This window comes from Panthera tigris, chromosome B4, assembly GCF_018350195.1.
Source record: "Panthera tigris isolate Pti1 chromosome B4, P.tigris_Pti1_mat1.1, whole genome shotgun sequence".
NCBI classification, from domain to species: Eukaryota; Metazoa; Chordata; class Mammalia; order Carnivora; family Felidae; genus Panthera; species Panthera tigris.
The window spans coordinates 18668359-18684678 of record NC_056666.1 but is presented as its reverse complement, the minus strand read 5'-3'; the positions used below and the strand labels follow the sequence as shown (position 1 = coordinate 18684678).

Here is a 16320-nt window from a genome sequence, read left to right as displayed (position 1 = left end):
CTTACGGACTCTGCATCTTTCCAGAAAACTTCCCACCATTGGTTAGAATAGTTGAAAACTAACATTCCATAATGTCACTATGCAGTTACAGGATTACACTAGATTACACTATAGATACACCATATATATATATTATATATATATATGAATATATATAATATATATATATTCATATTATATATGAATGATATACTATGATATCAAAACATAGCTCTGGATAAAGAAGCACCAAGCAGACCAGATCCTATATTATATTCCACATGGAAGAATTCTTCAAAGGAGTGGAAATATTTAAAATGATTATAAGATTTTCAAAGGTTGACTTATGTCATTAAAATATAACTGTCCCTCACTTTATAGAAAAGATGCATTTCACATAAGATACTGAGTCTGTGTTATTATAAATATCCATTAACCCACGGGCTAATAATTGTCCATCATCAATTCACATTGTCAAAATTCCTCTCACGTCTAGTGACTACCTAAAATATCGCACAACTGTTCCTGGAATTTTATTCTTGTATTCTTTGTTTTCTTCCCTAAAAGTTTAGGATGTCTATTAGTCCTTAATTATACTGTCAACAGAGTTCTTAAAACTTAACATACTATAATTCTAATTTAGACATTCTGTAAATTTAAGGCTATAATTTAATACATTTCCATTCTTTACTTTGTTAATTTGGTAAAATGAAACAAACCATAAGTTTGAGTTCCATTATTCTTTCTGTCACTTAGACCTCTAATTAATTTTTCCTCTCAGGGTGAAATAAATACTGGCCAAAGGAATTATGGGTCCTGATTGCTTTCAGTACTGGGGCATTGAGCCACACAAGCTTTCATGTATACTAATACTTTTGGAATTAGAACCAAAATATGTCACAGAAATAGACAAAGGAAAAACAAACAAAAAATAAATATAAATAATCAGATTTAGATGAGAAATCCTTCCAAGTTGGAAATTTTTTTTCTTAGAGATATTTCATTATAATACCACTAGGATATAATTGTTTCATAATTTTATGCAACTCATTGATCATAATGTCAGGATATAAAATAAAACCCAAAGAATTAACAATCAGTGCAACCTAGTATATTAAAAATTTTTTTGTATGAAGTAAAACAAACCAACACATGAGAAAATGATTTGAGGTTCATGACTGTAAAATGTCCCTTTCTTAACACTTGGAGAAAAAGATAGAGGTCAAGATCAAGGGGAAAGGAAATAATCAATATATTACTTACTTCTTTATATCCAAAGATGATGCGTCCATCCATGAGGAGGGTTGCCTGGAATGTGAAGCTTCCCAGGTTGTAGTTATCCTGGAGATGTACGTGGTCCCACTGGACAACAAGTGCTGTGCCTATCAACCCCATCGAAACAGAAGAAACACATTGATAAAAATATACCAATGAATTTGGGTGAGAGACTTCACAAAACCATGCATATAGTCTTCAAATCTAGTAGTTGTGTTACTTGAATTTTATACGGTTAATTGGAATTCTTTACTGAAATTGTATTTGAGATATTTTTAAACAATTGAGTATTCTCTAAATATTTAGTAAAATCTAATCTCATACTGAGGTTAATATTGAGCCCAGTATGAGGGAATTTTGCCTTAGGAAGTCCATTAATGTTAATGGGTACTGTCTGCTTAAATTTCTATGAGCCACTTTCAAAATGCAGCCCAAGTGGATTGAATGCACTTCAAATATATTTGACAAATGCTAGGAAAAAAACCGAACACATTCAGGAAAGCTAGAATCACTTGTAAAAGACCTGAAAATGTCTCTTCCATACTTAGAATTATACTCTTCAATGCTGAAAAAAATTCCAACACTAATGGGAATTTTCTTCTCTGGTTCACAATGCCTGTATTTCTTTCTTTGTTGTACTGCTTCAAAGAGGCTGCAAGGTAGCTTAAAGGGCCCTAGGCAAAGATTTCTGAAGCCCCCTTCAAGTTCAAGTACACTGGGATATATGAGTCTTCAGTGGTATGTATCATATTCTTATGAGTCAATCTGCCAGTATTTGCCATAAAACTATTAACACGAAATATAAACTGAAACAGTTTAATAGCCACCAATGAGAATTCATAGTTTTGTTTTAACGGACATTGTGTCTTGTCTTTTCTTTCTTTCTTTCTTTCTTTCTTTCTTTCTTTCTTTCTTTCTTTCTTTCTTTCTTTTTTTCTAAAAGAAAACAAATGAAGAGCTAAGGCTTTTGCTTAGTTCTAAGTATTGGATTTTTTTTTTTGGTTAAAAAATAGTCCTGTTTACATTCTGTGAAAAAATGTTTTACAGAAATGAAAAATGTTTTACAGAAAATGAAATTCACAGAACCAAAATAGATAAGCTTATCTCCCAGGTCAGTAAACATGTGATTAAAAAGGGAAAAAGAAAAACCAAGATCGTACGACAGAGAGCTTGTGGGTTAGTGAAGATGCAGAAGTGCTAGGAGGGTGGTGTGCCCGGGAGTGTCCTGGTGTGTAAAGCTCCGTACCTCTTCCCACATACCTTGCCCTGTGCACTTCATCCATCTGACTGCTCGTGAGTTAATTCCTGTACCTGATGATTGATGTAAAACAGAATACTGTCTTCACTGTGTTTTTGAGTTCAACTTACTGCTGAAAGCTTTTAACCATGATGGGGACATAGTAGGCTTCTGAATTTCCCTCCTCCCTTGGAACACACCTAATGTGTAGCTACACACAGAACAGTTTCCTGTGGGAGAAATCGAAAGCTGAATAACTGCTTTGATTTGGGCAACTGAGAAAATGCCCACATTGAAACTGCATGCATCTGGGTTCTGTGATCCTCTCCGGAGCCCAAAAGAGCCAGTGGGCACCTTCTCCACCTTCTCCCTTTTGCTCACTCTGACAACAAAACCAGGTCACCGACATCCTTCTGGAAAAGAGCTTGCACACATGTCAGGCACCCAGCTTTTGTGGCTGCAGCCTGAGAGCCAGGCTCCCAGATCACCTAGTTCTTACAGACAACTGGATTTGCACTGCAAGTCCCAAGGATGGTAGCAAACAAAGAAGCAACAGGTGTGCCCTTGGGTACTTGCCATGGCTATCCTCCCCCTCCCCCACCTAACCCAGGGCTTAGCAGAGAGAGCAGGCAAAAGTGCCCATCTCCTAGTCTTTCCCTGGAAGGGGTGAGACTACCTACTTTATAAGCTGTAGCATGACTGTCCAGCTTCTACTTAGTTCATCTAGGTGCTGACTGTTATCCTCCCATGGCCAAAGAGAGCCAATTAGCACTCCCCCCACCATCTCCCTCCGGATAACTACAACAATAAAACAAAGTTGCCAGTATCTATCTTGAGAGAAATGTTCCATATATCTAGTGTCCCCACTTTTACAGCTGTCATCCAGGTTTTAGGCACCCAAATCACCTTGCTCTGATAGCCAATGAGGCTTATATTTACAAGACCTAGAAGATGATGGCAAATAAACAGTTTCTAAATGGGTGAAGGAGCACTCCCTTATGACTATATATATCCCAGCTTGGTGCAGAAAGACCAGGAAAAAATGCCTATCTCAGTTTCTCCCCAGAAGTAGTTTGCATACGTTCTTAGCTCCTGCCTGAGGGTCTGGCCACAGATAAACCCTGCATGTAGGTGTTGACTGTGATCCTGCCCTCTGAAACACTGATGGCTTCTGGGCACATTCTCGACTACTGGGAACCACCAAGAACAAAAACAGTATCAGGGACAATCATAGAGGTTTGAGAGACAACCAGGAGCTTGGGCGGGACTGACTGATGTGCTTTGTGTCCTGCATAAGCCACTTTGACAAGATTCAAGGAGTCTGCTATTTTATCTAATGTGCAGAAACTAACACGGCCAAGAAAAATGAAAAAAAAAAAGTAGGGAAATATGTTCCAAACAAAAGAGCAAGATAAATTTCCCAAAACCAATCTTAATGAAACAGCAGTAAGTTAATTTACCCAAATGAATTCAAAGTAGCAGTCATAAAGATGCTCACTGAGGTTACAAAAGCAATACATGAACAAAGTGAGAATTTCAACAAAGATATAGAAAACATTAAAAAGTACTCAACAGAAATCAAAGAGATAAAGAATACAATAACCAAAATGAAAATTTTAAAAGAGTGGTTCAACAACAGAGTAGGTCAAGTGGAAGAAAGGATTAATGCACTCGAAGACAGGGAATTGGAAATCATCCAGTTAGAGAAGCAAGAAGAAAAAAGAAGGAAAGAGTAAATATGGCTTAAGAAATGTATGGGACACAATCAAACAGACCCACGTTCATATTATAAGAATCCTAGAAGAACAAGAGAGAAAGAAAGGGAAAGAAAGCTTGTTCAAAAAAATAATGGCTGAAAACCTCTCTAATCTGGAGAAATAAACAGACATTCAGATCCAGGAAGACCCAAAACCAAAATAAGATGAATCAAAGGAGACTCCTAAATAGCCATTTTTCTAAAGATGATATACAAACGTCCAACAGGATATAAAAGGGTGCTTGACACCAGGCATGAGGGAAACACTAGTGAAAAGCACAATGAGATATCACCTCACACCTGTTGCGATCAAAAAGACAAGAGATAACAAATGCTGGAGATGGTGTGGAGAACAGGAAAACCATGTAGTCTGTTTGAAATGTAAACTGGCACAGCCACTATGGAAAACAGTATAAAGTTTCTTCAAGAAACTAAAATTAGAAATGTAGTATGATCTCGTAGTCCCACTATAAGGGTACCTACCAGAGGAAACAAAATCCCTTTTCAAAGAGATATCTGTACTCTGTTTTTCACTGCAGCATTATTCATAATAGCCAAGTAAGGAAACAACTTAAGTGTTCATCTACAGATGAATGGATAAAGAACACGCACACACACACACACGCACACACGCACACACGCACACACGCACACACACACAGTGAGGAATATTATTCAGCCTTAAAAAGGAGTGAAATTGTGCCTTTGTAACAACATAAATGGATCATTATGCTAAGTGAAATTAAGCCAAAGAGAGAAAAAGAAAACCTACATAGTATCACTTACATGTGGAATTTAAAAACAAAACATAGTTGAACTCACAGAAATATATTTTAGAATACTGGTTGCCAGTTGTTACTGGTTTAGAATATTGGTTGCCAGGAGTTAGGGGATGAAGAAAATAGCAAGAGGTTGGTAAAAATGTACAAACTTTCATATACACTGCAAATAAGGTCTAAGGATCTGATACATAACAAGGTGATTGTAGTTTCTAATACTGTATTGCATAACTGAAATTTTCTGAGAGTCAAACTTAACTGTTCTTACCAAAAAAAAAAAAAAAAGGTAAATATGTGAGTTGATGGATGTGTTAATTAACTTCCCAGTGGGATTCCTGTTGCCATGTATACATATATCAAATATGTATATTCAATATAGCAATGTATTTTGTTTCTTTGAGGTAAACATTTAGAATCCCCAAAAAATTTTTTTGGATTTTATCTGGGTGCTTTTAAACATAGGGAACACCACCATGAATCCGTGTTCCAAGTGAAAACTCAAGTCTCTTCTTTTATCGGCATCTATGTATCTATACTACACTTTTTTAAATATTAGAAGGTATGAGGATAATAATAGGCAGGAAACTTCCATATGCATAGAAGTAAAGGGGTTTCTGATCAGGAAATGCCTGCTAACAGTACCATTTTTCCTTCATGCATGTTGGCAACTCTCAAACTCTAGTCTCCTTTTTATTTATTAATTTCTATTAGGCACTTAAATGGTACAGAGAAAACACCAAAATAGAGGGCAGAAGACCTATCCTCTGTCTTGCCTCTACAACTTTTTGCAAGGCCTTGGACACACCTGCGTGAACCTGTTTGTTCTCCTACAACATGGTGGGGGAGGGCAGAATAGTTCTTGCTTTCTAGGGATTTCTGCATTAAATACAAGGAAATACAGTTACCTCAAATTTTGTGCCAAAGAAAGATCCATATAAATGGAGTAATTAAATGTCTTTAATGCAAATTCTGATGAAGATATTCTTATTTATTCATTCATTCTTTCATTAATTCATTCATTCATTCACTCATTCATTCATTCAGAGAGCGTGTGTGTGAGTTGGGGAGGGGCACAGGGAGAGTGAGAGAATCATAAGCAGGCTCCATGCTCAATGTGGAACCCGATGCAGAGCTTGATCCCATGACCCTGGTTTCATGACCTGAGGCTGAAATCAAGAGTCAGACGCTCAACCAACTGAGCCACCCAGGCACTCCAAGATATTTTCTTTTTTTTTTTTTTTAAAGTATTTATTTATTTTTGGGAGAGCACAAGTGAGGGAGGGGCAGAGAGAGGGGGACAGAGGATCCAAAGCAGGCTCTGAGCTGATAGGCTGACAGTAGTGAGCCCGATGTAGGGCTCAAGCCCACGAACCCCGAGATCATGACGTGATCAGATGCTCAATTAACTGTCTGAGCAACCCAGGTGTGCCGAAGATATTCTTAATATATTGTCAGCAGGCTTTTTAAAATAACAATAAGTTATTTTAAAGTAAGTTTTTTATTTTAAGTAGAACCATTATAGCTCTCCCAACATTTATTAATTTGAATGGTTCTACATACATACTGAGTGGTTCATACACAACTGAAAGATTATTTAAGTGTAAATGTTATTAAATATAAAGCTAAATTATCTCTATTCTGTTTTGTCAAATAACCAATATTTTAAGTTTCCTCTTTTATTAAAAGTTACTGAGGGGTTCCTGGGTGGCTCAGTTGGTTAAGTGTCAGACTCTCTGTTTCAGCTCAGGTCATGATCTCAGGGTTTCCTGAGTACGAGCCCCACATCGGACTCTGTGCTGACACTGCAGAGCCTGCTTGGGATTCTCTCTGTCCTTCTCTCTGTCTGCCCTTCCCCTGTTCACACTGTCTCTCAAAATAAGTAAATCAACTTAAGATTTTTTTTTTAAAGTTACTGAAATCTAAAACTTTATGATCTACAGGATGGTGGGAGTGGCTTTTGGAGATAAAATCTATTTCTCCAAGTAGCCCCCAACTCACCTATTGTTCTGGAGGGAGCAACTGGGTAAGTAAACCAGGGAGGCACTTTTCTTGGACAATTATGATGTGAAAGTATATACTGTCAAAAGAAAGCCTTGGGTTGAAGAATGGAATTTACATTTCTAAGGAGCTGAGTTAGCGTGGTCCATTTCCTAGCCCATGACTGTCAACCCTACACCATTTCTTTCACGATGGGCGCAAGATCTAGTGACGTTCTTCCTTAGCTTAAAGATGAAGGTGTTACTTATGTTCATATATCAGACCACATGAGTTGCTACACTGTCCTATGTGGTTATTGGAGAGACTTACTTATGTCATTATGCTTTATGATTTTGATGTTAATATTATGAAAAGTCGGTCATCAGAATTCTGTCCCCATGAGCAAATGTCTCTAACATCATCTAGTAGGTGACAGAGCTTAGAAAATCATCAACTTTCATCAAATCATTTCCTGTTTACTAAGGTGATTCTGGCTGGAAGGTCATGGAATAAGTTTCAGATAAGTGTCTGGTTATAGTTTTACCCCAAGTATCTTTACAATCTATTTGGACACCCTTGTCTTTAGCACCTCATATTTTTAAGGTAGGATAGCGTTTGATAGCTCTTAAAATAATAGGGGAGGTAATTATTATGGCTAACACTCAGAGTTACCTAATCTTGGAACATACCTTTGTGCTACTCAAATTGTTTGAAATGTGTTTCTCAGAGCATATAGCTAACTACATTTAGTTTCCTTCTTTGTTTGCTATTTTGATCTGTAAAATGGGTTCATCGCACTGGTCAGAAGATTGCTTTTAGCAAAATGATCACATTTCCCCAATGCCACTGTCACTATTAAGTCCATACTACCCACCAGTAAATTTCTTCCTTGGTCATTAAGAGTAGAAATAACTGTTCACACCAAATAGTTCCATAATTTTAAAAGATGAAACTGTCATTTGGGCAGTACAGAAATTTCTATCTTCGATTTTTCAAAACAAACTTTTCCTTTCGTATTTTCTCTACTAAAGTCATGTAGCCTTCCAAAAGATAGAGACACAAAATCCATTTATCTGAAGGTCTTCATAACTCGAAATTCTCACTTAGTTTTCAATAGCATTCAGTGATATAGTCAAGGTTTTCGCTATTATATATGTCCCCAAATAATAAATAGTAAGGATAGATTGTCAGTATACCTGACAAACCCTGGTAGGCTCTATTTCCTATTTTAAAGTCAGGAGAACTTGATTTTCATAAGTGTATTTTAACTATCCGCTATGCATTTTTTAAAAGGTGTGTTCATCTCATGGTACATATCCTTCATAAGTTTTGGAAATTTAATATCCAAGTATTATGCCACTTGCCTCTATTTGAAGATAACAAATTATCCATATTTAGTTTTTTCAACAATAAGGACTTATTGCAAATAGCATTAAATGAATCTATTTGCTCTGTTCAGAAAGTCATTGACAGCAACTCATTTATTACAGTGCCTAAGAGAGGTGTTAATAAAGAGTTGTTGAACCAACAAATGAATGAATAAATAAGTGACATGTGACCACACACTTCAATCCACGTATTAACAGTTACAGTATATTTGTCGACTCAAGGCATTTGCATCAAGCGATTTACAATCCAGCTTTCCAGAAAAACTCCAGGGCATAAAATATTAATATGAATCTGATGATCGATGTCTGAAAGTACACATTCAATAAAGAACAGGCTAACCAGTACATACCATTATCAAAATATCTGACTGTTGAATTTCTGGATACACTGGGATCGAAATTTGCCATTAAAGGTGCTATGTACTGTGTGGCTGTTAGCATTCGATGTACGACTTCTCCAGTGTATATGAAACCTGTGGTTGGAAAAAAAAATAGGAAATAAGTTAAGGAAAATCCCATATAAAATTTTAATTAAAGTACCTCCAACTCCGTTGCAGTCATATTTTGAAAATAAAATATCAAAGTGGCTAAAAAAAGGAATATAATGAATGTCTTAACGTCTGATCAACAACAGTCTGGATTAAGGAACAAAGTCTCATATGATTTTGTAGTACCTTGCAGACTGGTAAATCAGAAATCTAGAATATGTACAGTTTTAATTGTGGGAAAGTGACTGTGGACTGTGGGAGAGATCATGAGGCTAAAAAGGTAATACAGTATGGTGTGCAATTCAAATATTCAATCTGCCATTATTAATCCCTTGTTATTTTAACACTAGCTGAACATGCAAGTCCTTTTTACAAATGAATGCATTTTCATGATGTTTAATTGCATTTTCACAAAGTTTAATTGCATTTCTTCAACTATAATCTCAGTTCAGGACCTTTTAGAAGCCACACATGGATATCTTCAACACTAAAATGCAGAAAACATTCTAAACCTTTTTGTCAAAATTGAAAGAATGTTAAACACCCATAGAAAAACTTGTACATTGCTCAGTTATTAAAATACTAGCACTCTATCGAGAAGAAAAGCATTATATGTTACAGATAAAAGGGTAAAACACTGATAATGCACAAATGACTCTCTTTAGAAAGTTATCAATGGCAGCCTATTCTAGTGGTTGGATAATGAGAGGGAATTAACTACAAAGAACTTCATATTGAATTAACTTTCAATAGGTCTTATGTTATAACTCTGCCCACTTCTAATTATTCACATTGGCTTTATTTACTTTGTGTATTATCCATGACACATTGTTAATCCAATACTGGCTTCTTGCCTCCAAGGTCTTTTGCTTCCTGAAAAGACGGTCAGCTCAGTGAATGATAACTAATTTTAATATTAAGCTAAGAAATGCACAATTAAGAACATATATGTAAAAAGGCACACACACACACAAAGTAAAACCCAAAGCAAATTATTTGTGATAACGCAATTGTAATGTTTAGGCGATCACAACTAGACCTGAGACTACTATAGATCATTTTCTATTTTCATAAGAATTAATGAAATAAAACAAGCAAGAGTTCAAAAAACACACAAAATTGTGTAGATTTAAACCTCTAAAAAAGTGTTAAAGTTTTTGTTACTTCACTTCATGGTCTAAATAAAGCTTTCATTGGCATATTGTGGTCATTATTGTTTCAAATTCTCAGTTATGGTTTCTAGATAAGTTATTGGAAATTTAAACCTGCAGTTATTTACTTGGAAATTAATTTTTTTTAGCAATGTCTTATTCCTTTGACTTCCTTTTCATTTTTCATTAAGAGTATAATTAAATTTTAGCTATTCACTTTAAAAAATGTATTTCTAACTATTAAAATCTTTACCATGTATTTTAATCATTGATTACTTCTTGTTTTCAAATGCCAAGTAATATGCTTCAAAATAAATTTCATTTGTCTTGAGCAGAATTTTGTACAATTGCAATTTCACATATCTTAAGTTTACTAAATGATATTAAGATACAGTGACACAGTCATCACTTTAATTTTATTTCCCTGTAAAATTTGAGTCATCATCAATGTTCAAAGTGAATATCACATTATGAAAATTATAAAGATGAAGAGTAACTATTTTTCAGGATCTATGATGTATTTGTTTATATTTTCACCATTTAGGTAGATACAAAAATCCTATATGAGTATGATCTTTCTTTTTTTTTTCATGTTTATTTACTTATTTTGAGAAGAGACAAACCACAAGCTGGGAAGGGGCAGAGTGACAGGGAGAGAGAGAATCCCAAGCAGGCTCCATGCTGTCAGCACAGAGACCAACGCAGAGCTTGATCTCACAAACTGTATAAACCGTCAGATCATGAGGTCATGTCCTGAGCTGAAATCAAGAGTTGGATGCTTAACTGACTGAGCCAACCAGGCACCCCTGCAGGTATGATCTTTCAAGGAAAGAATTAAATTATACTCTGAGAATGTTCTGTAAGGGACAGTGGCTCTGAATAGTTATTTCTCTATTCTACATTCTCCATGTGCTAATGGAAGAAACTTTGCGTGATTTAAAGAATAAAGAGGGCAGTAATCAAGGCAATATGATAATTGTGACTCAATACTAAATTAATTTTCAAAAACAAGTGTAAGAAAAGCAGCAGCAAGTTCCCAGGAAAACAGAGTTGCAAAATGCAGGACCATAAATGATTTCAGATGCCTAATTCTCACTGTTAATGCTTAAAAGATACATATATGTATATTTTTATCTCTGGATGTTTCCACATAGATTTGGCAAAAAAAAAAAATTATTCCCCATTCTCCATAACCCAGTTTTCAAATCATACAAATCCTTAACGGCTCCTTGCCTTCACCAGGAAAAAGTTTTCTAGAACTACAATTTCCCAAATTGCAAAGGCGAAGTCTCATCTTGTTCCCACAGAAATAAGTAAAAATATGGAAGAATCTGTTAATGTATAAAAACTATCATTATGATTCTTGTTCTTCTATCTCTGTAACATTAAAATAAGTTATTTTTGCTCTGACTATACTACAGTGCTGCAAATACAATTAACAAGCAACAGCTACTCTAACTGCGAACACATCCACCACTGCTCTTAATCTATTTCCACCATTACCACTACCACCACCAAGAGTGATGTGTAAAAGAAGTCAAGGGTGCAAAAAACCCCACTTACTCCGCAGCGTAAGTTTCATTTTGCGAATTCTGAGAATACATGCTTGTTTCCCTTAACCATGTTGCAAGGTGGTTCCTAGTTCTTGGTGACCATGGAGTGAAATGGTTAACTGTAGTGATGGGTTCTACTGACTTTTCAATACATTTCTAAATTTTGAAAATGTCCTTTCAGCAGTGGCTAGTACCTGAGGGAGGGAAAAACCTTACAGGCCTACGGATAGTAGGGAAATCTGGTTAGGTGTTGAATGAGAACCAGTTATGCAAATTAGAGAGTGCTTTCATGGAAGAAAACTTCTCCAAAGCTTCAAAGGCACTTAGAGCTGCCAACATCCCATTTAAACATTTACCTCTTTTCTTTAGCTTTTTGAGGCATGCTCTATTGTAGAGAAAATATATACAGTAAAACCTTGGATTGCAAGTAACCTGTTCTGTGAGTGTTCCACAAGACGAACAAACATTTCTAATAAATTTTAACTTGATAAACGAGTGATGTCTTGCAATACGAGGTACGTGATGCCAAACGTCACAAACGTGATGCCAAATGATCACAACTGAGCTAATGGTTCTTCTCTCTCTCTCTCTCTCTGTCTCTGCAGGATTGTGGGTGATCATCCCCCATGCTCTGATGCTCAGTCTCAGGTCTTGGTGTCTGGTAGAAATCAGTGATTTTTCAGAATGTTGGAAGGTGTCCAAAACTGGCACTTGTCTGTTTTTTTTTTGTCACTTCAAAGTTCCTATGGACAGTCCTTTGCTTTTCATACAAGAGGAAGCTTAGGAATGCTTTGCTTCATTCTAGGTCAGGCTGCCTGCAGATATAGACCCTTTCCTCTGCTGCCTTATTTCCAGTTACATTAAATATAGTATATGACAAGTTTATTAATACTGTACTGTAGTCAACATCCGTGCGAGCATATACAATGGCCGCCATGAAGAAAAAGATTCCATTGAGCCAATAGATAGCAGTGATTCCATGAGTGATAGTGGAAGTCGTCCTCTACAATGACTGTCTTCTCTCTTGTGTCCCTCACACAAGCCATTAAGGTTTTAAGTGCAGGTCAATTTGTTTATTTTTCTTTATATTTTGTATTTTATTTATTATTTTGTATTTATTACAGTATTGTAATAATTTTTTTATGAATATTTTTGGGTTGTGGAACAAATCACCTGAGTTTCCATTATTTCTTATAGGGAAATTCGCTTTGATATACCAAGTGCATGGGATGACCAGCATGTTTCCGGCGCTTTGATATACCAAGTGCATGGGATGACCAGCACGTTTCCGGAATTAATTATGTTCCCAAACCAAGGTTTTACTGTATTTCGTTTTTCTGGTTGTTTACATTATGGAGTAGTTTAAGCAAAATATTTGTATTATTTTTTTCAAAACAGTTGGTAGCCATATGAAGGGCTAATCATAAAATATCTCCTTAGATCACTACATGCTTCTTATTTAAAAGGAGTGTGAGGGAGAAACAACCTGTTTTCTTGGTGAAAATTCTAACACCTATACTTTGGAGCACAGTTGTAGTCACCTAGGATCCTGTTTCAGCCTCTGTTCTTTTAATTGACAAATTTTATGGATAGAGTTACATTGGATTCCTCTATTGCAATCCACCAAATGAGCCTTAAGTCGGTAGGTGGATGATATGATTACAGAATTTACTTAATGGTACAAGCAAATTACTTCCTAGTGGTGTGACTGTTACTTGACATCTTAGTGGCTCAGTTCGCTAATCTGTTAAACGGGGGAGTAATCATTGGGCTGTTGTCGTGGTTGAATGAGTTGATGCGTAAAAAACACAGTCAGTGTTTAAAATAAAAATGTGCAGACAACAAGCAACCCATTAAATTCCTTCCAATTTTTACCTCTTGAAGTCTTTTGTGTCTAATATATACTAGTTGATTGGACTTACACTGGGATGTTTATATGATTTCAAAATTGTGCTTCAGACCCAAATGGTATGATATGTGTTTCTCTGCACTCTTCTGGTTTGGGTTAAGGTATACTGTGGACTCTAACTACAGGGCAACAGATAATTAAAAGCCTGAATGTCCAAAGTTCTACAGTCGAGATATCTTGTCTTACATTCTGATGGAGTAAGCACCTTGTAAAAACCTTAACATCTTATTGGTTGCAAACGGTTATTTCATTTAATTGGAAGTGTCATAGTAATAAAGGCTATGTGAAACATTCTATGAAACTTTAATGTGTAAAGGTCTACATAAAGTATTTTATTTCATCATCTTTCAGTTGGTATTTTTGACCCCAGAGGAAAGGCTGGAGCTAATGTGTGTGCCTGCAGGGCATTGAGCACTGATAGTTAAATGCTGCCTTTAGAGTACAAAGGCACCATTGTCACCTTTATGATGTACGAACTTGTCTACACGCTAATCAAAGAGATCCGAAATTCATGGTCTTTGTTCCATGAGGATTTAGAGAACAGATTCCCCATTCGGACTCCTCACTAGCTTTACATGTGATCTGGTCCCTTTCTATTCACGAAAGCCTGAGTTATTTCACTGGGTAGTGTTTGTGGTTAATTGTTCTGTCAGTCACTCGATATTTGTCATCGACAAGCTTGCTTGAAGGGAACAAGTGAAGTCTGGGCATAATTCAACGTACATTGTTCAAAAATGCCATTTGATGAATCACAATGCATTCTCACTATGCTGTAAACTACACCCGTTTCAGACAAATACTTGTTTGTAGTTAAGTCAGTCTTTTAAACAAAACCATATGAGGCAGCAACTGCTAATTTGAAAATTAAGTTGTGGTAAGTTATCTGGTAATGGAACTGTCTGCCAGCTGCAACCGTACAATGATAGGTTTCATGTAACGGGCTTCCTCTGGACAAAATTGTTGCGAGTAGACCTCACAGTTCACTGTGAGGATACTGGTTTGTACATGCAACCTAGATGTTTAAGCAAAAAGAAAAAGGAAAAAAAATATTTCTGAGTTTCATGTGAGCTTGCCAACTAGTGGCTCCTTGGAAGAAACCTACAATATTGTCACTCACCAAATATTTTCCCTTTACACTTCCAACCAGCTGTTAAGGTAAAATATATCAAGTGCATTTTCTATAAATAAAAAAATATATATGTTAAAATATATCACATCTCCTAGACTCCTTTATTCCACTGGCCCGAGGCACCATGGGGGATTACAAATCATAGCAAAGCCATTCCTTGGGGGAAAAAAGGCAACAAGTGACAACTTGGTTATTGGCTACGAATTACGTTCATGAAATTACCGATATAAAAATGTATGTTGACTACATAAAGTGCTTCTCTCCAACTCTAGAAGGAAAGAGCAGGAGCCAGAATTGTGTGGATGTGGAGAGAAAGAGAGACAGAAGTCTGTAACTCTTTCATTTTCATTTTGAACCGGTGACAAAATTGTAGCCTGTAGTTCTTGCCTTCTCCAGCTTGTTTCTCAAATAAATCCATGTGACTTATTCTTAACTCATGTTAATTGCCAGTGGCCCCTGTCAACAGCACCCTTCTTCCCTCTGCTCCAAATGTTTCTCATTATGTAGGATTTGCAGAGATGGGTCCATTCACACGGCAGATAATGAATGGCACCCCCCTGGAGTTGTGTGGTGCATGGCTTCTCATGGAAGCACTGACTGCTCTTGTTTGCTTCAGAAACAAGTTCGTCTCCTCTATTCAGATTGATCCAGGTAACATTTCAAAAGTCTTATTCCTACATGGGGAGGAATGGGAGGGTTGCATTGAATTATTTATGCCTCCCCCTGCCCCTACCCCGACTGGGGATTCAGAGATCCTGCGTCAAATGCTGGACTCACATGTGGCAGAGTTTTAGCTGGGAGTTAGACCCCAGTACCTGAGGTCTGTTTAATTTGGGGTTGGTTATGCTGCTCTGTTTGCAAAGCCTCTATCTTGATTCCCACCTAATCTCTTGGACCCTGCTCCCTGTGGGTAGTCTTTCTAGAAAACAACTACTTGGCTTCTTGACCTGTGAATATCAGTTGCCCCTAGAATTTCTGCCCATTTATTGGGACTAAGTAACCCCTTTGGGAAACTACCTAGAACAGCTCAAAGTTACCAGCTGGCCTTCCATCCAGGCTCTGTCTTGCTCTAGAGAGGGGAGCACATGACCTGCTGTGGCTTTTATTTTATCCCCAGGGTTCCCCCTTACCCTGAAGAACAATAAAAACTATCCCATCCTTTTCAAAGGACTTAACATCCATTTTTTAAATGACCAGAAAGAGCCCTGGAAGCAAGATGGCCAAATGTAAAGGGAGGCCATATTCAGATAGGGAACTAACTTTTTTCCTGTCTCATCAGACCTTCTTGTATTTATTGAATCATCTGTAGTACTGCATATCTTACTTTCAAAATCAGGTAAATTTGAAGTGAAAATATTAGGTAGCAGGAGAATAAATCCTTTGAATTCTTGCCCTGAATAGTGGTCTATGCAAGCCTATAGTTTACAAAACAAGTTTTAGTCCACATTTTTGAAGTTATAACTATGCTTTCCCACATCCATTCTTCCCCAAATGATTTTGTTTCCCTTCATTGTTTAGACGTTCATAGGAGATACAGAGATTTCATCCCTAAGTTTTACCACAATCCTTCCAAGTCGGGTCATGAAAGGTCTTGAATGTACTGACCATGTTTTCATTGTCCTTCCCTTTTTTAGTGCAAGAGAAATACCGTTCATCTAGACCAGATAGAAGCTATAAAAGGGAGTAGAAGAGCTTTGCT

At 36.6% G+C, this 16320-nt stretch overlaps 1 protein-coding gene across 4 annotated transcripts in view; it reads right to left on the bottom strand.

Moving 5' to 3' along the window:
- The window catches only part of PLXDC2 (plexin domain containing 2), a 446499-nt gene that overhangs the window by 123600 nt on the left and 306579 nt on the right, over positions 1-16320 (bottom strand). For all 4 annotated transcript variants that reach the window (XR_006219664.1, XM_015537188.2, XM_042991189.1 and 1 more), the window contains exons 5-6: positions 8742-8864; positions 1243-1361 (exon numbers count right to left, since the gene is read on the bottom strand). Coding sequence is in view for 3 of the 4 variants with exons in the window: in XM_015537188.2 (XP_015392674.1) it covers positions 1243-1361; positions 8742-8864 (242 nt within the window). In the remaining variant the exon portion in view is untranslated. The remainder of the gene's footprint in view (positions 1-1242; positions 1362-8741; positions 8865-16320) is intronic.